This window comes from Tenrec ecaudatus, chromosome 2 (genome assembly GCF_050624435.1).
Source record: "Tenrec ecaudatus isolate mTenEca1 chromosome 2, mTenEca1.hap1, whole genome shotgun sequence".
NCBI lineage: Eukaryota > Metazoa > Chordata > Mammalia > Afrosoricida > Tenrecidae > Tenrec > Tenrec ecaudatus.
The window spans coordinates 258331959-258354637 of record NC_134531.1 but is presented as its reverse complement, the minus strand read 5'-3'; the positions used below and the strand labels follow the sequence as shown (position 1 = coordinate 258354637).

The 22679-nt window shown below is 39.5% G+C and overlaps 1 protein-coding gene across 1 annotated transcript in view; it reads left to right on the top strand.

Moving 5' to 3' along the window:
- The window catches only part of ARL13B (ARF like GTPase 13B), a 94359-nt gene that overhangs the window by 7700 nt on the left and 63980 nt on the right, over positions 1-22679 (top strand). The window contains exons 2-3 of the mRNA XM_075542440.1: positions 5785-5855; positions 19296-19545. Coding sequence (XP_075398555.1) covers positions 5785-5855; positions 19296-19545 — 321 coding nt within the window. The remainder of the gene's footprint in view (positions 1-5784; positions 5856-19295; positions 19546-22679) is intronic.

The following is a 22679-nucleotide window of genomic DNA, read 5'->3' as shown; positions in this document are numbered from 1 at the left end:
TAATTACAGTAGACTTATTAGCAGCCCGCTGTTTGTTGTTAGGTACATTAGGTCTGATTGGGCCCCTTGTGACCTTTGCACAGCAGAACTGAACACTGGCTGGTCCTTTGCGATTCTCACAATTGTTCCTGTACTCAAACCCAGTGTTACAGCCACTGGATCAGTCCATAACATTGAGGGCATCTTTTGGTCTCGACTGCTGCTTCCACGAGCATTGATTGTGGATCCAAGCAAGATGAACTCCTTGGCATTTTCAATCTTTTCTCTTTCATGACATTATCTATTGGCTCAGTTGTGAGGATTTTGGTCCTCTGAGTTGTAATCCATACTGAAGGCTACAGTCCTTGATTTTCATTAGTAAGCACTTCAAGTCCTCCTTACTTTCAGCAAGCAAGGTTGTCATCTGCTTATCACAGGTTGTTCACAAGCCTCCCTCTAATCCATCTTTATCCAATCCAACTTCTCTGGTGTTTGCTAAGGATTCACATTAAACAAGTAGGGTGAGATGATACAACTCTTTGATGCACACCTTTCCTGATTTTAAACTATGCAGAAATTCCATGTTCTGTTTGCACAGCTGCCTTTTGATCCATGTCCACAGGAGCACAAGGAAGAATCCTAGAATTCCCATTCTTCTCAAAGTTATCAATAGTTTGTTTTGATTCACATAGTCAGTAAAACTCAATTATATATTGTTCTGATATTCTTTGCTTTCAGCCAAGAATCACCTGACATCATGTCTCCTCACAAATACATTATTTTCTAACTACTGGACCTTCCTCTTTGTTTCCAACTTTTGTATTGCTATAGCCAATAATTGTCAATGCATCTTGATTACATGCTTCATTAACTTTCGATGGAAGACATTGATAAGGTTCTTCAGTTTCTTCATCACTTGCTTTTGTGGTTGGTGCATACATTTGAGTCACCGTAGTACTGATTGGATTTTCTTGAAATCAGATACAACCCTATCACAGACATAGATTTCACGATAGACCTTGAAATATCCTTTCTGATAATGAATGTGATACCATTCTTTTTCTATTGTGTTATTCCAAGCATAGGGAAACCATTTAATTTTCTGATTCAAAATGGCCAATACCAGTCCATTTTAGCTCACTAAAACCTAAGGTTTCAATCTTTATGTGTTCCATTACATTTAACGACTTTCAATTTTTCTAGATTCATACCTCATCATATATTCCAAATTTAGATTATTAATGGATTTTTGCAACTGTTTCTTTTGACCTCGAGTGTGCCTCATCAGCAAATGAAGATCCCAAAGGTTCCACACCCACAGACTTTATCCCATTCACATTTCCATGGTCAGCTCTACTTTGAGGAAGCAGCTCCTCATTCATCATATTTCAAGCGCCTTCTGTCCCAAAGGGCCCGTCCTCCAGCATGATTTCTGGCATTCATTAGGCCTTCTGCATCTGCAAATGTGTCCATGCTGTGCTTAAGGTTGTCAGCAGTGACTTCCTCCGAAGGGGACAGCCAGTTCCTTCTTTGTAGTCTGTTCTTAGTACGGACACTCCGCTGAAACTTACATTATGAAAGTCCCACAATCGCCCTTGCCACAAATGAAGATGATCTGAAGCACTTTCTGACAAAGTTAAAAAAATATAGCCTTCAGTGTGGATTACACCATAACATAATGAAAACAGAAATCTTTATAACATACACCCATAAGCAACATCGAGATAAATGATCTTGTCAAGGATTTTGGTTTACTTAAATGAACAATCAGCCCTCATCGACACAACTGCTAAGAAATCAATTGGAGCATTATATTGGGGAGATGTGCTGAGTAAAGCATGCTGCCATGCCCACGCCAGGGTCTATTGAGCCACTTTCCATGCATGTCTATAGAAACAGGAGAGCGATAAAGGAATGTCAAGAAGAGTTGCCCCATATGGTGACAGGGAATGATAGTGCATATAATGTGGGTGGCCAGAAGAATGAAAAAATCTGTGTTGGATGAAATACGGTCAGACTGCTTCGAAACAAGGATGGTAGAAGTTCTTTTTTTAATCATTTTATTGGGGGCTCATACAACTCTTATCACAATCCATACATGCATCAGTTGCGTAAAGCACATTGCACATTCATTGCCCTCAAAATTCTCAAAACATTTGCTCTCCACTTCAGTCCCTGGCATCAGGTCCTCATTCTCTCCCCCCCCCAACCCCCCCGGTAGAAGTCTATCTTGCTTAATTTAGGCATGTAATCCAGAGAGACTAACCATGGGTAAGTAGGACATCGTGTTTACAAAAGTAGAGTGTTGGTGAAAAGGAGGAAGACTTGCCACAAGATGGATGGACAGTGACGATAGAAATATACTTACTGCAGTCGGAATAGCACAGAACCATCTTGTCACTCTGCTATAGTTAGGTTCACTGTGCGTCAGAGCTGACTCGATGCCCCCTGACAATAACAACCAGAAGTCTGCCAGCCACTAATCAATTGATGTTCAGTCTATTATGTGAAGTAGGTTGTGTTAGGCTGAGTTATCTAGAGAAACAAAAGCAGTGATGCTGATATTTGTATAAGAAAGAATTTTATCTCAATACGTAATTTTATATCCAGAAGGCATCCTAGCCCAGTTCAGCTCAGGTCTGCGAGTTTGATGTTAGCCTGTCCTCTCTTCAGGTTCATGTAACTGCAGGCCGATGATGCAGAAAGGTGACATGGAATGAAGGGAGATGAGGGCCAGCGAGTACAGTCTTGTGGATCAAAGGTTAGTGGGAACAGAGCAGGGTACCAACAGCTTCCTGGATCAGTGACCCACTTGGAGGCACCCAGAGTCCCAGTTAGGAAAAAGATGAAGGGGCAGAGAGGAAGAGCATTTATCACTGTTTTTATTATAGAAAAAGCCACACCACACGGAAGCATCCTCAGGCTCTGACCTGATTGAGAGGTTACACTCCACTCCACACTAAACAGCTTCAAGTTGACAAAATCTAACTGCCTCAGAGGTTATGATTTAAGTGGGCTAAATCTAAGGGTCGTGGGGGCTGGGGGAAGGACAGACCCGAGTACCTAATATAGGGCAGCCAGAAACAGCCACAGGATTTGTTATATATATATAGATGTATAGGGATTTTAAGGAAAACAAAAGGACTTAAGTAATCCTTTAAACTTATAATTGTTATTGCAAACCATTACATTTAAGCTTTCAAGGAAACTTGTTGACTACCTTTCCTTTTTCTCTTCCTTCTCTGAGGTGAAGTAAGTTGTATTTGCTCTACTTGCAGAGCTTATAAAAGAATGACAGGGTAAATAGCTTTGAAGTATGAAACCTGCTATATAAATTCAGAGTGGTGGTTATTGCAGGGTTTGGTAAAAGCTGAAAGCTTTTAGTTGTGAAGTACTTCATTTGTAATACCAAACTATGCTTTTACTTTGTGAAACTTCAATGTTTCATATTCTTCTGTTTGATATTTTCATCGTTTTACCTCTGAAACTGTTTCCAGCTTTGCCATTTTTTTAGTCTCCTTATTTTTCTTTGACTGTCACTTTAAGGGTTTCTTAAATGGTTCTTGGAATTTCCTGTTCCATGGAGTTGATTCTGACTCACAGTGACCTTATAGGACAAAGTAGAACTGCCTTGTGGGTTTCTGGACTCACTCTTGAGGGGATTAGAAAGCCTCACCTCTCGTCCTGAGAGTGGCGAGTAGTTTCGAACTAGCCTGCCCACTGTGCCACAGGAGTTGAGGTCCCGAGGACAGATCTCTGAGGGTCTGTTAGGAATTTAGTCACCTACTAAATTGGGATTTTAGACATGATAATTATGTCAGGAAGTACAGTTCATCGCTTTCTCTTCTTAACTTCTTATCCTTTGGATTGTCTGTGGTACCCTTTCCCCTTATTTGCTTAGAGAACAAATGGGAAAACACTTTCACATTTTTTGTTTTTGCTTTTTAACAGTTTTATTGGGAGTCAATCCACATGTCATAGAATTCAAAATTTCATTCATATTAAGAAGAGTTGTATGATCATTATCACAATTAATTTTAGGGCATTTTCTTCTCTCTTGTATTATTAGTTTCCCATTTTCTCCCAACTTCCCCTTTTTCTACCCCCAAGAAACCATTAATCTAGTAACTGTCTGTACAGATTCACCCATTCTGGATTTCATATGCTAAAGACATATGAAAGCACAAAATAAATAAAAAAATTAACAACAATAATGAAATAAAATAGAGAAAACCTCAAAAAGAAAGCAGAAAATATTAAAAACGAGAGCAACTTAAACGAGGATCAGTAGGGAGATCAAAGATAAAGTGTTGAATTTTAATCTAAGTACATCTGCCATAATCCACTTCCAGTACTCTGGTAGCAATGGTGTTCATTTCCCTGGCCTATATTCAGAAGGAATTCACTGAAGGCTTAATCCATGTGTATTTTTCCTTCACTTAAAAAACCCAACAAACAAACTGGATACAACTTTTAAATGGGTCATCAGGTGGGATGGGGGCCATGTCAAATAAAATGTTAGATTTTAAGTGGAAAAAACTAGAAAGTAAATATTATATGTACCGTATATACTCAAGTATAAGCTGACCTGAATATCAGATGAAGCACCTAATTTTACCACAGAAACTATATTAAAAATGTGCTGGAAAACCTGGGCTTATACATGTGTATATACGGTAGATATAAATACAGCTATGTATATATGTAAATATATAAATGTATAAAGTTAGGTGTGTGTGTGTGTGTGTGTGTGTAAAGAGAGTAAGGGAGCAGATGGACATTGGGGCTTTACTTAAATCTTACCTTAGTACAAAAACGGTTTGTTCTAATGTGGAAATGTATGATATTCACCTTTCTGACATGATCAATGAAAGACAAAATAGATACATTGTAGGTGAATGGATACATTGGATGGTATAAGATATGGCAAATAAATATATGTATAAGAGCCCATAGGGACTAGGGTGGGGGAGGTAGGGGACAAAGGGGAGCTGGTATCAAAGAGTTTAAGAAGAAAGAAAATGTGTTGAAACTGAAAGGGGCAGCAATTATACATTATGCTTGATTGGATTATGGATTGTTATTATAATATCTGTAAGAACTCCCAATAAAATGATTTTTTATTAAAGAGTTATATTTTAACCTGACTATATCTACTTTAATTATCTCAGGCTATTCCTATCTCTCACTTCTGGTCCCAGGAAATTCACTATAGATTTACCATATATCCCCGAGTATAAGTATCAGCCAAGACACCTAATGTTACCACAAAAGATGCATTAAAAATGTGCTGAAAAACTCTGCTTATACTCGAGTACACACACACACACACACACACACACACACATCCTTCAAATGGATTTTGAACTTCCACTGTCATTCACAGTCTTCTGCAATCCATGTATACACAAGTTAAGCTCTGATACTATTCCCTCCTTTTGATGTGGATTATATATTTACAATCCTTGGATCACACTTTTGGTGTACTTTCTCCACGTGAACTTGGCTGATGCTTCACTTATATGGCTGCTTGTTTGGAGACAAGCCTTTTAAGACCCCAGACACTGTTCTTTCTGATATCCAGGTCCCCATATAGCTTCTTTCTCTTTATAGTTTCTTCACCACACTTTGCTATATCTCTTCATGAGGGCAGTTTAATAGTGTTTTTCATTAATTTTGCGTTAAGAGTATGTTTTATTCATTGTTAACCATTCAGGAGATTGCCATCCTTGAATGAATGAAATTGCATTTTTCTTAATATTAAATTAGCTCAAAAAGTAAATTTTACATTTTTATTATTTTAAGAAAGGTGACCCTTGTGATGGTGGGACTTGATAATGCTGGTAAAACTGCAACAGCCAAAGGAATTCAAGGAGGTAAGCTCAAATTATTTATATGCTTTTCATACTTTTTTGTATTATCCTGATTATTTACTTATTGTTTTTAATTTGCTTTATTATATTTATGTTAACCTTGGACTCAAGTTATATGTGTGACTTTATACTCTTACTTTATGGTATATCATTTATAGAGGACAAATAGACTCTGACTGAACTATAGTGGCCTATTTTCATGTTTCAGATTTGGAAATTTGTTTCAAATTTGTTTCAGATGCAAAGGTTTTCTGATGCTCAGTTAATAGGGGTCACATCAATATTCTAGCCAATGAGAGGGAAAAGTTGAAAACCAAAAACTATCATGTGCTTTTGCTTTTAAGGACACCCAGCTTCTGCTTACATTCTATTGGCCAGAATGTAACCACCTGGACACACTGAACTATGAGAGTATAGAACCACAGTCACCCCATGCAACTCTCTTAGTAATAGACTTCTGTGTTATTAAAGTGTTTGATAGCATATATATTATATAGAATCAACTGCTTATTTAATATTCCTTAATTATAAAAATGTATGTGTATATGCCGTATATATTTGTTTCTAAGCCGAGTTTTTCAGCACATTTTTAATGCAGTTTCGTGGTAAAATTAGGTGATCTGGCTAATACTCGGGTTGACTCATGCTCGAGTATGTATGGGGTGTGTGTGTGTGTGTGTGTGTGTGTGTGTGTGTGTGTGTAAATGGGTTATATACACTAAACTGCCTGCAGCCATCATCTATTTGAATCCACTAGCCGCTTCTGGGGAGAAAGAAGAGACTGTCTACTCGGTGAAGATTTAAAGTCGTGGAAGTCCAAAGGGACAGCTTTACCATGTCCTGTAGGGTCCTTTGAGTTAGATTTGACTTACTGGCAGTAAGTTGAGTTTTGTATATATACACTACTTAATGGTTTGTACTTAGAGTGACTGGATTAGAGAGTTTGCTAGGCACTCACAGGATGTAACACCAGCCAGACATCTTTTTTATTTAACTGTATTATTTGCACTTCAGCCACACATCACACATTTCAAAAGTTCGAGCATATCAAGAAGAGTTGTACAGTTCTTTCCACTGTCAATTTTAGGTACTAAATATATGATGATTCTGGGTCACTTTCCATTGGATTGTCACCAAATCAGGGGTTCCTCCCAAGGCCCAATGACTGACACGCCACAGGTCTGTGGTGGCTACTCTGTTTCCTTCCCATCTGAGGACCCTGGTCCTCAGTCTACGGGTGCACACACCTTTGAGACAGGACTAAGTTCATTCTGCCGGTCTTCTATGGTAAATCCTTGTGGTGTAACCTTTGCGTTATGCCATCCATGCAGCCTGCAAGGTCAGTGTGTCCGAAGTCCTCATGTTTTAGCCCATGGCGAGTTTCACTGAGGGTTGGGTAGAAACGTACTGGCCCATTGCCTCCATAGGTTCCCTACAATCATTGTTGAGCATCCCTTCCGATGTGAGGTTATGTCTCCCAATCACTCGACATACTCGCCAGCAGAAATATCAGTGTCTGCTCCGAAATGTAGGTGTTTCTCATCCCCTGGTCTTGCCTTGATTTTCTGGCCAGATTCTCCTTCCATTCCTGTGGGGGCCCATTGATTGTCCCATCCTTGTCTTGGTAGCTTCAAGTGGATGGTCTTCTCCCATTTCCCTCTTGAAGGCGTGCCCCCAGACAATGTGATGTCTGCACCTTGCAGGTGGCTCTTGCGAGGTGCATAAGAGGAAGGTGATCTATGGTTCATGGCAAGTAGATAGCCTTGTCTCCTTTTTCTTCAGGAATTGGTCCCTAAGGTTTGTTTAATTGGTGTTTCTCCTTATAGTAGTAGACTCATACACTACTTGTACTTTTTTGATTGACTTACTTCCCTTAGCATAATGGTTTCCACTTCCTTCCATGCCATGCAGTGTTTCCAGCTTTGATCATTGCTTTTTCAGGGATACATAGTATTCCATCGTGTGTATGTACCATAGTGTCTCTATCCGTTCTTCCACAGGTGGTCATTTTGGCTGCTTCCAGTTTTTTGCTATTGTGAACTGGGCTGCTATGAACATGGGAGAGAGCACACCTCCACTATGCTGTGTCTCTGTGTATTTCCTCAGGGTATTTGCCTAATAGTGGTATTGCTGGATCATATGGGATTTCAGTTCCCAGTTCCAGACATCTTTAAGGTATACATAGGGAGAAACTTACTATACTTGTATGTTTCTGAAAATTGATGATTACAGCCTGATTTCATGAATAACAAAAATGGAAGTGTATAAAATAGAAAGAACTCACTGCTTTGGAAAATATTTAGTTACTCCTAAATTCTACTATGTAGTATTAGATTTAAATCACATATTGTTTTCTATGGATTCTTCTAAAGCCTTTTATATATACTGCATGCTATCTCTTAAATTACCATGTTTCAGAGTGCTTGCCATGATCACCTCAACTAGAAGTCAGCAGACTTTTCTGGGAAGAGCCAGAAAGGAATATTTTAGGTTTCACAAGTCATAGTTTTTGCCCAAGTGATACAATTCTGATGTTGCAGTACAAAAGTATAAGGGGGTTTCTAAAATTTTATAGAAGAATTCTATAATCTTTTCTTCTTTTTTTTTAAATTAAAAAATATTTTACTAGCTTTAATTCTTTTATTTTTAAATAATTTTATTGGGGCTCATACAACTCTTCTCACAATCCTTACATACTTCTATTGTGTCACGCACTTTTGGGTATTTGTTGCCTTCATTATTCCCAAACATTTCCTTTTTACTTGATCCCTTGGTATCAGCTCCTCTTTTCCCCTCTTTCCCTGCTCCCCCCCATGAACCCTTGATACTTTATAAATTATTATTATTCTGTCATATCTTGCACCGTCCGACATCTCCCTTTACCCACTTCTCCCCTGTACGTCCCCCAGGAAAGAGGTTCATTCCATTTTTCTATGAAATTTTAGAAGCCTCTCATTCCTATACACAATGTCTAAGCAAATGAGCCTGACACTGTTCCAATGAACCGTTATTTATAGGTTATGATAATAAATTTCATATAATTTTCATAAATGTGATTAAATATTATTCACGTTTGACTATTTTTCAATAACGGAATAATGTAAATCACACTCTTCACTTGTGGGCTGTTCAAATGCAGGTGGTGAACCAGATTTACCTTGTAAACTGTAGTTTATACACCCTTGGACTAAATTTCCTTTTTCCATTTCTCAAATATTTTTCATTCTAGGAAACAAACACTTAAGAATCTGCTTGTCAATTTATCTAAATTTATTGCATGTGCTTAGAACAGCGGTTCTCAACTTGTGGGTTGCAACCCCTTTGGGGGTCGAATGACCCATTCACAGGGGTCACCCAATTCATAACAGTAACAAAATTACAGTTATGAAGTAGCAACAAAAATAATTTTATGGTTGGGGGTCACCATAACATGAGGAACTGTATGAAAGGGTCACGGCATTAGGACAGTTGAGAACCACTGGCTTAGAACATCATCCTTCTCTTAGGCCATCTCTCCCTCTGTCTTTACTCTCCTGGGGTCTTTTTCTGAATCTAGAAAATTCCAGGTATCACATCATGAACAACAAGCCAAACCTTTCTTCAGTGTTGCGCTCCTTCCTGACTCCACTTCTGTGTTTCACTATTTACTGTTTAGTCTATTTCAATGCATGGGGTTTCTTCCCTTAATTGAAAAAAAGTTTAGTTATATAGATAATGACCTAAAGTTTCCCAAATTAACCATTTTTATCCCTTTGCATTTTTGTTTACGCTGACTCACCTTATTTTACTAGCGAAGATAGCTACTTATTTTAGCAACTCATTTGATCTTGTAGTCTCTTCTGTGAGGTCTCTTTTGATACCTCACTGCCCTAAACCATTGCTCCCACCATTGGTAGCATTGACCACTTCTTTTTCGTGGCACTGCTTAATTGCATTTTGATCTCTACCACCTCTAGACTGTAAATTCTGTAATAACAGTTTTAATCATTTTATGTCCCTGTTCACTGCCCTAAACCATTGCTCCCACCATTGGTAGCATTGACCACTTCTTTTTCGTGGCACTGCTTAATTGCATTTTGATCTCTACCACCTCTAGACTGTAAATTCTGTAATAACAGTTTTAATCATTTTACGTCCCTGTTCTTTAGAAGATACTTTAGGTGTAGCGGGCAAACTTATAAAACATTTCTCCCATGACGTCTACTCTTTCACTTATTCCAAGTTCTTTACTCACCTGCTTATCTTTTTGTTTACTTGCTTTAATGCTTGTCTTCTCTAATTGTGTTGATATTGCCTCAGTCCAGATTCCCAACATCTTTACAATGATAGCTATACATTCCCTCACATACAAAATGTTAGCTTGTTAATCTAAAGGTGCTTTCCCTATGGTGAACTTAATTTCTTTCAATGAACTGCTCTTTGTGGTTTACAAACTAATTCCATTTGTCTGATATAGTTTCAGCTACTCTAACAGACCTAAAATGGCAATGACTGAAAGTTCATTTCTCTCTCATAACATTCTAAGTAAAAATAAACACATAGATAAATAGATGAATGAATGAATATGACATTCTAAGCAAAGGTAATATAGTATAACAGCTCCCTGGTGTTAGGTCCTTAAACTCCTCTTTGTTTGCCTTCCTGGAGGAGTCCCCCATCACTATGCTATACTGTAGCTCACAACTACATGTACAGTCCAACTGGAAGAAAGAACATGAATTAGATGCTGCCGCATTACTTCAGTTCACATGCGAGAGCTTTTGGTTTTTGAGCTGGCTTCTAATGACTCCTACCAACTCATATCAGCAAGCATCATTATTTTTCCCAGTTCTGTTTTTAAGTGGTCCTGGAATTCATAACATAGAAACTGGCAGACATTACTTATCAAGTCCTCCCTTTTCCTCTCCCACAGCTGATATCCAACCTAACCAGAACACTATTAGAACCTACTCTTAGGGCCACCCCTAGCTGCCATGGACGCTGGGGATTGCAGTCTATTCTAAACAACCATATGACTGGTTAAAATATGCAGGATTATCTGACCATTGTATTTCCAACTGGGATACTATGAATGAATTAGTAGCCTCTTCTGGTCGCAGACTGTGATTCCCACACAATGCTTGGGTGGGGCTGTGCCAGTAAATGTATGTGTCAGGCTGGCTAGTCTATGATTCTCAGTATGGTGTGATTACCCTCTATTTTGTGATCTCATATACTTTCCACCTTGTAATACATCATAAATCCTAGCTTCTGTGCCTATGGTTATGGTCTCGTGTGAGGGAGGTGTCCATTATGTTCATGAGGCAAGATTAGGGTAGGATGTATCTAGAGTCATGGTCTCATATACTAGACAGAGGTTGTGACTCATCCCCAGCTTACCCCAGTCACCACCCCTATTCCAGTTACCTCATTCACTGTCTTACTAAAGTCATGCCCAGGCTTGAGTGGCACCATTTATCTTACAAGAGATAATCTGGGAGGGGGGACAGCAGAGGGCGGTGCGGCGTGTGGGTGGGACCTGATTACCACTGAGAAGAAGGGCCCTGGGGTTCCAGCACCGAGAATATCTTAGGCCCCAAGGAGAGTGAGCTATAAGACCATTGGCAAGATACAGAGACAAGCAAAAGCAGAAAAATGGCTGCTGCAAAGGAGACTGCTATGAGATAGTACAGTGGGCTTCCCAGGCCACAGAGTGAGAGAACTGAGTACTTTCAGGGAGGAGGCTGGCGGGGTGACTCTGGGAACTAAAAATCTAAAGGGCTTTGTAACCCCCAATTAGGGCAGAGGCTGAGCCAACCCAAGAAGCCTCAGGGACTTAAGAAATGGGGACCAGAGAGAGGCTGCTCTGTGGGCACAGCTGAGAAAAGGCTGTCCTGATTGAAGAACTGTACCCTGAGTTTTTCTTGAGCTGCTGCTGCTAATGTTGATTCCTCCTTGGTGTGAAATTAACGGAGATCAGACTCCCCTGCCATTGCTATTTTTACGGAAACCGCTGCCATTTTAGGTGAAAATCTTTCTTTTTATGAATTCAGTACTCACAGTATTGAACATTTTGGATGCGTCACAATCATGATAGCCTAAATGCTCTTTATCCACGTAACTATGTCCCGTGCTCAAGTACGTATTTGCGATTACTCAGTACTTATGGGCTACTTGATGCTTGCATGGCTTTGGCAGCCCAGGGTTTATGTTCATTGTACTTTGCAAGTCGGGCATATTTACTATGTTTCGCAGTACGCATCAGTAAAAATATGTAGTAATCGTGGTCAGCAGATGATGTCAGCTGTAAAACCATCATGTATAAGTTTAACACTGAGCTGTTCATTCTCACCCTGTGTGTTCTGCCCATTACTGCTGTCTCCCATTGTTTGGCTGACAGCGGGAGGAAGCTGATAAAGCTAATGCTACATAGTTAAACTACCTCTTTAGAACCACTGCTTATCTCTGCCTCAGTTTTGAGACAGAAACAAAGGCAAAGTACGGATTACAGGAAGACAGTGCCTCTATTATAAAGTTGATATTTTTCCACATCGACTTGCAAACTCTCAAGCGGTAGCCTGAATTTATCCCTCTCATAGGGTTTTGAAAAGAGCAGCTAAAATAGCAAATATTTTACATTTTACAGCTGTCTTCTTTAATATAATAAGCTGCATTGCCCTGTGTCCTTCGTGTCAAGGTGTCATAGGATAAAATTTTAACAAATGGTTTGCTATGATATCAAGGAGAATGGCTGGCGGTCTCGTTTGCAATACCAGTGTTAACAGCTGCTGCACAAGTGCTAGTGGAATAGCATGATAGGTCTGCTGACAGCACCCCACTTCCAGATTTCAAATTCTACTTCAATCTCACATCTACAGTCCACTGCACAGTATAGCCCCGATGAAACATACAGCTTTCCGCTAGTTCTCTGGTGCTTCTTTTACCCCACTACCATGACCTTGATTCGACCTTAAAATCACACTAGACCAGAACATGTACACTGCTACAGCTAAGAGCCCACAACATAGGGAATCCAGGACAGATAAACCCCTCAGGACCAATCATGAGAATAGAGATACCAGGAAGGTAAGGGGAAGGTGGGGGTAGAAAGTGGGAATCAACCATAATAATCGCAACCAAGAGAAAAATGGGTAAAAGGAGACAGTGGACGATGTAAGATATGCAAATAATAATAATTTATCAAGGGCTCCTGAGAGAGGGAGGTGGGAGGGAGGGAGGGAGGAGGGGCAAAAGGAGGAGCTGATATCAAGGGATCAAGTAGAAAATGCTTTGAAAATGCTGATGGCAACATGTACAAATGTGCTTGACACAATGGATGTATGTACGGATTGTGATAAGATCTAAGATCCCCCAATAAAATGATTTAATTAAAAACAATAAATAAATAAAAACAATAGGGGGAGATGAGAGGCACACTTCTTTCCATCCAGTCAAAAGAATAATGGTGAGGATTGGGCTTGGCCTTTAGGGTCATGACCCCAAAGACACAATGGTATTTTTACTGCTGTCCCATTGGCCAGACTTCAATCACATGCTCACGTATCATAACAGAGCAGTTTGGGAGTTTCTTAGAGCGGATGGACATTGAGGGTTAAGGGGGTACATCTGGGTTCCTCATAGTGATCTCTTTTTTAAAGAGATAGTGATATTTATTTCATCATAATTCAGTGGGTTTTCATCCATTTTGCTCTAGGTAAAGTTCCTTATCAGGACTTCTAGGGCGTTGGCCGACTGTTACCTGTTCATTGCCATCTCCTTTTGTCCTGCTCCCTCCGCTTCCCTTTTGCACTGTAGTCAAGCATGGCACATCAGTTGTAGTTCTTAGTTGTTCGCGCATTAAAGCTAGTCTGCTTAGGCAGTGCTGCTTACTATGCTGCAATAGCCTTACCAACGCCCACCCAACTGGAAACACGCCTTTTTCAAGGTCATTTTCTGCTCAAAACCTGTCACCTTCTCTTTTCTGTTATGACTTTCTAACTTTTAACTCCCCTTTCACTTCCTCTCTGACACCGTTCTAGACCACAAATCACCCCTTCCTTCCCTCCGTCTTCTTCTTCTGTAAAGCCTTCACCCTATATTCTAAAGGGTCCTTTCATGGAATTCATACATTCTGTGTTATTTTCACTAATACGTTGTCTTTGTGTATTGCGCATCATAAGTTTTTAAGGCCAGCATATATACATCTTTATATTCCAATGTGTAACAAAGTCCTGGTACAGAGCACATGTTCATTCAGTATAACTGGGAGTACCTTTTCCTCTACTTCAATATAGGTGATTTATTTTCACTAAAGTTTTCCAGGTGGGCATCTCGGAGGCATGTCCAAACAACTCCCTATTTTCTATTTGGGAACCATTCAGGCCAGGAATATATCCACATGTTCAAATATCTAGTATAATCCTCTTTCTGCAAAAGCAAGTTGCTTCTAATATTACATCTAAAATTTTCCCGTTTCCCTTTTTTTAATTAAGGTCTTGGTTGTGAGAAAATGTAGAGACTGGCTCTCATCTCAAAAATTACATGGATTCAAAGGGTATGATCTGCAGAAAATTGATACACAAAAGAGACAAAAAGTTGGTCTCTGCAGCATAGACGATCTAAAGCCCAGAGCTGGATTAGGGCCAAGGTTAGAAACAATTCTCAGAGCTTACAAAGAAACATTCGTCCAGAGCATACTAGTGGGGCAGGAGGAAGGTCAAGGGAAATAGAGGAAAGAACTAGGAGTCAAAGGGCATTTAATAGAGGTCTAGCCAAAGACATGTACATGCAAATATATATATGAGGATGGGGAAATAGATCTATGTGCCTATATTTATAGGTTTAGTATTAAGGTGGCGAAGGACCTTGGGCCTCTACTCAAGCACTCCCTCAATGCATGAATACTTCCTTCTATTAAATTGGCATTCTATGATACTCACCCTCCTGACACAACCGCTGAAGCCAAAGCGGGTGAACAAGCAAATGTGGTGAAGAAAGCTGATGGTGCCCGCCTATCAAAAGAGATAGTGTCTGGGGTCTTAAAGGCTTGAAGGTGAACCAGTGGCCATCTAGCTCAGAAGCAACAAAGCCCACATGGAAGAAGCACACCAGCCTGTGCGATCACGAGTTGTCGAAGGGATTAGGTATAAGGCATCATAAAGAAAAAAAATATCTTACCATAGTGAATGAAGGGAGAAGTGCAGAGTGGAGACCCAAAGCCCATTTGTTGGCCAATGGAGAACCCCTCCCAGAGGGTCTAGAGGAGGAGACGAGTCAGTCAGGGTGCGATGTAGCACCGATGAAGAATACAGCTTTCCTCCAGTCCCTAAATGGTTCCTCCCCAGCCCACTATCATCATCCGAATTCTACCTTGCAAGTCTGAATAGAGCAGAGGTTGTACACTGGTGCAGATAGGAACTGTAGGCACAGGGAATCCAGGGTGGATGATACCTTCAGGACCAGGGGTGTGAGGGGTGATCCTGGGAGGGTAGAGGGTAAGTGGGTTGGAAAGGGGGAACCCATTACAAGGATCTACATGTGACCTCCTCCCTGGGGGATGGACAACTGAAAAGGGGGTGAAGGGAGACATCAGATAGGGCAAGATATGACAAAATAATAATTTATAAATTATCAAGGGCTCATGGGGGAGAGGGGAGCGGGGAGCCAGGGGAAAAAAGAGGACTTGATGCACAGGGCTTAAGTGGAGAACAAATGCTTTGAAAATGATTAGGGCAAACAATGTACAGATGTGCTTTATACAATTGATGTATATATATGTATGGATTGTGATAAGAGTTGTATGAGTCCCTAATAAAATGTTAAAAAAAAAAAAAAAAAGAAACATTCGTCCAGGTTGTTCAAACACAGTGGGGAGGATGAGGCTTGGGAAAATGAAGTCATAATATCTTTGCAGGTGCTGTTTTCTTTAGCCTCTGTCAAGGCAAGGTATCCATTTATCTTAGACAGAAAGACAGACTGCAGCTGCATCATTAACTCCTGCAGTACAGCTCTCAGCATACTTCTACGACCTTGGCCCATGAAATGTGGCGGTCCTGTCCCACTTGCCTAAGGAACAATCAGCCTCTCCTTCCACATTCAGTGACAAGATGTGACTTTAGTTTGTTTCCTTAACTTTCTAGGGTGCTGTGTAAACTATGTTAACGTGCTTGTGGTAAGAAAGTGATGACTTGTAAGGCAGTTCTTTGTCACATCTATACTTATCACAAAATAGCCTTCAAATTTATGTTTGTAATACTACTTTACCCCCTTCCAAACATGGGACGGAAAGACCCGCTGTACCGGTGTAGTACAATGGGACTTTATTCAGATGGACATGTTCCTTATCAGCTCAGCCAAATGGACGTTCAAACATTTGGAATGTGGCTAGTGACATTCAAGAACTAAAATTTAAATTATATTTAATTATAATAAAAAATATTTTAAAAGCTGCATTTAAACAGATTATATATTAGATCCTTCCAGTATCATTTGCAAGAGCATTGACATAATCATTGCACATACCTTTCCTCACCTACATAAGCTGTAACTATAGACAAGCACCTTGCCAGATAGAATACACAGGAATCCGTTGTACACGTGTGGAAGATAGAATGGAAATACTCAATACCATCAGCCAAAACAATGCCTAGGGCTGACTGTAGAACAGACCTTCAACCTCTCATTAGAAGTTCGGTATGAAGCTAAAGAAAATGAAAACAAGTCCCCAATAGCCAAAATAGGGCTTTAACGATATCGTACCTGAAGTTACAGACCGTCTCAAGATTTGGTGCAGTAAACACTACTGACTGAAGACCAAAGGAGTTGTGGGATCAGGAACTTCATACATGAAAGAAGTAAAAGGTCTTTAAAGAAAGTAAAGACTAAAATGAATGTCAGAAGAGACTCTGAAACGTACTTTTGAACACAGAGTACTTAAAGCAAATGGAAGAAATTACTTAAAAGAACTAAGTGAAGACTTCAAAGGGCAGCATGGGAAGACAGTAAGGTCTTATGCTCAGCTTTCCTTAAGCAGAAAGCACTAAAGAAAAATATTGAATCCTCGGGTTGCAATATTTATGGACTCTATGGGCTAAAATATTGGACGATTCAAGAAGAATCAAGAGAATATGGGATCAAACGGAATTGATCCACATTTGGCTATTTCAAGAGATGAACTGGTGGCATTGAAAAATACCAGTTTTTGATGGCATTGGTCACAAACAGGCCTCTTGAGATTGACAGACTGAAGCACCCCTGGGAACACTTACTAGTCATATCCCAGAAATTTGAAAGGCCACTACCTGGTCAACTGACTGGAAGAGATGCATGTTTGTGCCCATTCTAAAGAAAGGTGACCCAGTAGAAATGTGGAAAATATTGAACAATATCATTAATATCACCTACAAGTATATTGGGCTGCACAAAACTGCTACCAGCTGGATCTTGGGTGAGATACGTTCACTCATGTTTATTGTCTAAGCAAAGGCATTTATTAGACTGTGTGGATCATAACAAACTGGTAATATTGTAAATAATGAGACTCTCAGAGCATGTAATGATGCTCATATGAACCTGTTCATAGAACAAGAGGCAGATGTTCAAACAGAACAAGGTGATACCGGCCGGTTTAAAATCAAGAAATATGTGTGTCAGCGTTGTATTCCTTCGCTCTTACTCATTAAAACTGTGTACTGAGCAAGTAATCCGAGAAGCTAGACTCTAGGAAGGGGGTTGTAGCATCACGATTGGAGGAAGGGTCACTAACAATCCGCAATATGACAATGGCACAATTGTGCTTGCTGAAATTGAAGAGGACTTGAAGCACTTACTGATCCAGATCAAAGACTATAGTCTTCCATTTGTATTACAACAGAAATCCCCCCCCCCAACTGTACTAATGGACCACCTCATGGGGAAAAAAATGGAGAAAAGATTGCAGTTGTCAAATTTCTTTTTAAACGTTTTATTAGGAACTCATACAACTCTTACCACAATCCATACATACATCGATTGTGTAAAGCAGTCAGATTTCATTTTGCATGAATCCACACTCAGTGCTCATGAGAGCAGCAGTCAAGAAATCAGATGGTGTATTGTGTTGGGCAACTCTGATGCAAAGATGTCACTTTGAGGACTCCGGCACACCTGAACCAAGTCATAATTTCAGTTGCCTTTCATTCATATGTAAGATAGCCAGTGAATTAAAAGACTGGAGAAGGATTGATGCTTTCAAATATGGTGTTGATAAAGAATATTGAACATACCACGGGGTTCTAGAAGAACCAACAAATCTCTGTTGGGTGAAGTACTGCTAGAATTCTCCTTAGAATGGTGAAGACATTCTTTCATGTGTTTGTACATCATGTCAGAAGGGACCAATCCTTGCAGAAGGACACCGTGCTTGGTAGGATGTCCGCGAAAATGAGGAAGCCCTTCAACAAGTGGCGGCAACGAAGGATTCAATATGTCAGAATTGTGCAGGACTGGGCATTGTTTTATTCTGTTGATGATAAGATTATTTTGAGTTGAAACTGACTCTGGTACCTACCAACACAAGGTTCCCTGGCATTACAGTGATTACACATTCACTGCTAACAGAGAGGTCTGTACTTCAAACCCACAAGCCTGTCCGGGGGAGGAAAGAGCTGCACTTCTGTCACAAGCATCACTGTGTGTCTGACTTGATTTAATGGCACACACCAGCAGTATCAATTTGGAGAACCTGGGTGGGGCGAGTGGCTAATAGACCGTGCTGCTAAGTGTAAGAGTGGAGCTATGAATCCACCTAGTGGTGCCTTGAAATAAAACCCATGATCTACTTATGAGAAGCCAGCTATTGAAAATTCAGTGGAACACAATTGTACTCTGCCACTCACAGGTTTCCATGATTTGGAATTCACGAGAGAAAAACCCCCAAGCCCCCAAAAGGCACATTATTGTTAGTGCTACAGTTAGGTCAGTAACAACATAAAACAGTAAATTTTTAGTTGGATGTGTTATAATATTTATTCTCCCCTAGTCAACCTCCTTAATGTAATGCTTAAGTAAGCAACTAATAAACATGTGTTGTTATTGTTGTTTTCTTTTAAAAAGTATTTTATTGTGGGCTCATATAATTCCTCACAATCCATATATCCATCCATTGTGTCAAGCACATTTGTACATTTGTTGTCATCAACATTCTCAAAACATTTTCTTTCTACTTGTGCCCTTGATATCAGCTCCTCATTTCCCCCCCTTCCCTCACCCTTGATAATTTATACATGATTATTATTTTTTCATGTCTTACACTGTCCAGTGTCTTCCTTCACCCACTTTTCTTTTGTCTGTTCCCCAGGGAGGGGGTAAGCATGTGTTTTATATTAAAACATAATTGATTACCAGATTCATTCCATTTAAGTTGTAAAGTTAAACTTATTCTATTAATATACAACCTAAAAAGATTGTTTCTTTTATTTGAAACAGAGCACCCTGAAGATGTAGCTCCTACTGTTGGCTTTTCCAAAATTGACCTTAGACAAGGAAAGTTTGAAGTCACCATCTTTGACTTGGGTGGTGGAAAGAGGATTCGAGGAATCTGGAAGAATTACTATGCTGAATCCTATGGAGTAATCTTTGTTGTGGATTCCAGTGATGAAGAGAGAATGGAAGAGACCAAAGAGACAATGTCGGAAGTCCTCAGACACCCTCGAATATCGGGAAAGCCTGTATTGGTGTAAGTAGCAATTGGGTCGTGGTAAGCATAGAAGGAGTGATGTTAGCCAGTGTAGAAATTTGCTTATAGATTATTGAATAATCACCAGGAGTATTATAAAAAAGTATATAAATTAACTGGGAGTTATTAATATTAGTAGAGCCTTGTTATAATGCTGTCTGTAGGGATTACGGGTTTAAGTTATACAAATCTTATAACTAGACATTCAAGGTACTTAAATATAAACTATTTATTGTGTTGATGTACTTTTTAATTAAAATTTCATTTTGTAATAAGCTATTGGTGTTCCAAGAACATTTAAAATGTTTTTCCTCCTTTATGTTTTACTTTTGGTATTTTCTTGAAGAATATTTTTATTTGAAATTTATTTGAATGGCTTATAATTCTAATTGACATCAATTTTTCTGTACTACGTTTTCATATTGAACATGTCATTTGTAACTTGGTCATACACCTATAACAATGTGTTCACGTGCATAAAAAGTTAAAACTAAGTGATAAAGGCCTTTTGTATGAGAGAAATTAAAATAATTCATGAAAAGAATTCCATTATCATGTCATGCCTTTTCCCCACATACTTTTGAAGCCCCCTACGCAAATGGCCCTCGTAGCATTTATGCATATTAACACTAGATGGTGCTATAATTATGAGACATACTAAAGTGAAAGTGTTTGAAAATGCATGCTGATATTGCTCTTTCACTTTGACTAGGTTTAATGTATGTACTTGTTTTCTTGTCCTTTCCCTTCATTATTGTGAGTCATTATTAAGTTGGGAGGGAACCCATTTATTAGGCCAGTAGAGGAGACCTATTCATCTAATGCTACTGAAGAAGTGATCTTCAGTTGTCGATGGACATTTTTTTTAATGTGGCAGATTTGAAGCTCTGACTACAAATGGTGGATAGTAAATGAAAGGACTTCTAGCAGAGCCCCACTACGCTCATTGTTCGAGCTTGTGAACTAAGCGAAGGGAATTTGTATTATGAAGCAGGCTGCTTGACTTCTTGTTACACAGCTGTTTCTCTTACTCCCAGACTTTACTTATTCTCATCTGCAAAGTGTAATCATGGCATCTCATTTTGTCCATTCATTCCTCATCTGAACCTCATCTAGATGATTTAGGAGCTGCCAAGCCTCGTTAACTCCTGTTCCCACCTCAACACTCAGGAGTGAGCAAACAGAACGTATCTGAGAAGATTAATTCTATCAATAGTAGGAAATAAACCTGAAGAATTTGTATCTTGCCCATAGTCACAAAAAATGATACATTTCTACTGTTGAGATTCATTATTGATTGTGGGAAGCCAGGGAAGTAGATCCTGGAATACTTCTTGCTTGGCCACCAGCCCAATATCATGCGTGATTGAAATGATGCTCAGGCCAATTTGGAGGAGCTTCATTCAGAGATGAAAATAAAACACCTCTGATTCAATCTTAGCCATGCTTGTAGCTATCCCAGCAAGACAGGTTGTTGGACTAGCGTCTTTGTACTATAGGTGGTGTGGTTTAATGAATTCCTTAATTTGGCCTCTGCTCTCGGTTTTTGGCCAACAAAACAAACAAAAATAACTTTAGGGGATTTTCTAGTAATGAAGGTGTATTGGCGTCTGAATATTTGTTGAGCACCAGTCCAACTAGGGAAGCCAGCTCATAACTAATAATGGGTATGTTGATTGACTGAAAAAATGTCCTGTAACACAGGGACTCTTTTCAACTGAGCTATTCTGGTTGGCAGGAGAGACCTGCTGGCCTTGAAAAACAAATTCAGCTTCAGGAACTCTTACAAACGTTTCCCTGTACCTCTTCCTGACAGGGGTATCTGTTTACTCCTACAGTATATCTTTGTACTGTAAACAGACATATAACCTTAAACATAGCCTTTGAGCTGCTACAACCAATGATTGTACCCAGCAGAGAAAGAGAGTGTTGTGGAGTAGTGGCCGGTGTCAGAGATAATGGGGAAATGAGGAAGTGGAGACTGGAAATTGAACAACTCTCTACATCTTGGGGATGAGATTCCTGCTAGTCCAATCAGAGAAGGTGGCTTGCCAGGACCCTCCTAATTTATGTACACAATTCTGAATGCATGTGCAAATTTACTTAGAATGAATCATATTCCTTATCAAATTCCTAAATGGGTCCATGACCAAAGAGGTTTAATTGAATTTCCACAAAAGAATAAATAATTATGCATATATATGTATATGGAGATATATGTATATACATATATTTTAATATGTGATTTCCCCCTGCCCCCCCCCAACCTCTCTTGCTAATTTGACTGACCTTTCTTCTACTTGGTATCAGAAAAGGTTAGTTGCAGATTTCCCTGAGTAATTCCCATTATTATGAGAATGAGGAGAAGTTAACTAGGTTATGTGCTATGCTAAGATTGTTATTAAATAGAATCCTTTTTAGAATGCTGGAACTCCATAATTTTGGATTACCTATTTTACTTAATTACTTGAACCTTAGATATAATGATGAAACCTATAATTGACTATTTCCAGCCTTTGAAACTCCTATTCATTGTATTTATAGAGCCCATTAATGTAACATTTCCTTTTTTTCACTGGGATCTTATCAAGCTTTCAACTTCATTGACTTCATTGAGTTCTACTTTTCACTCATCTTCACACCTCCTTTCAGCGGGATCTAGCTTTTTGTCTCTCAGTGGGATCCAGACACATAGGTGCTAGAAAACATAATCCTAGCTGCCCCCAAGTGAATTCAGATCATAGGGACCCTGTGTAATTTACAGTAAAGTTTCTCAGCTGGTTGACTTTTTAGCAATTTTGACACATGGATATGGCAAGTGTTTCCATCTTCCTCCTGACCCCATTCCATTGAAAACCAAAGGAACAAAGACAAGAACAGTGTTGTTAAGCACCGGGAGTTATCCTTGGGGGACTGCATCATTGTCAGCCTAGCCTATTTAAATTGCTGAAGTGGGGGCAACATGCTTATTCTTTTCATACCTCCCAGATCATTCTGGTGCACAGAAGATTGGAGAGCTACTGACAAAGGAGAAAGAAGGCAGGCTTCTGAGGGTACTCTTTCTGAGGTTCTAATACCTACCTGCATTTTTATGAGAATGCCAAATAATTTATTTGAAGCATCTGTTACAGTAT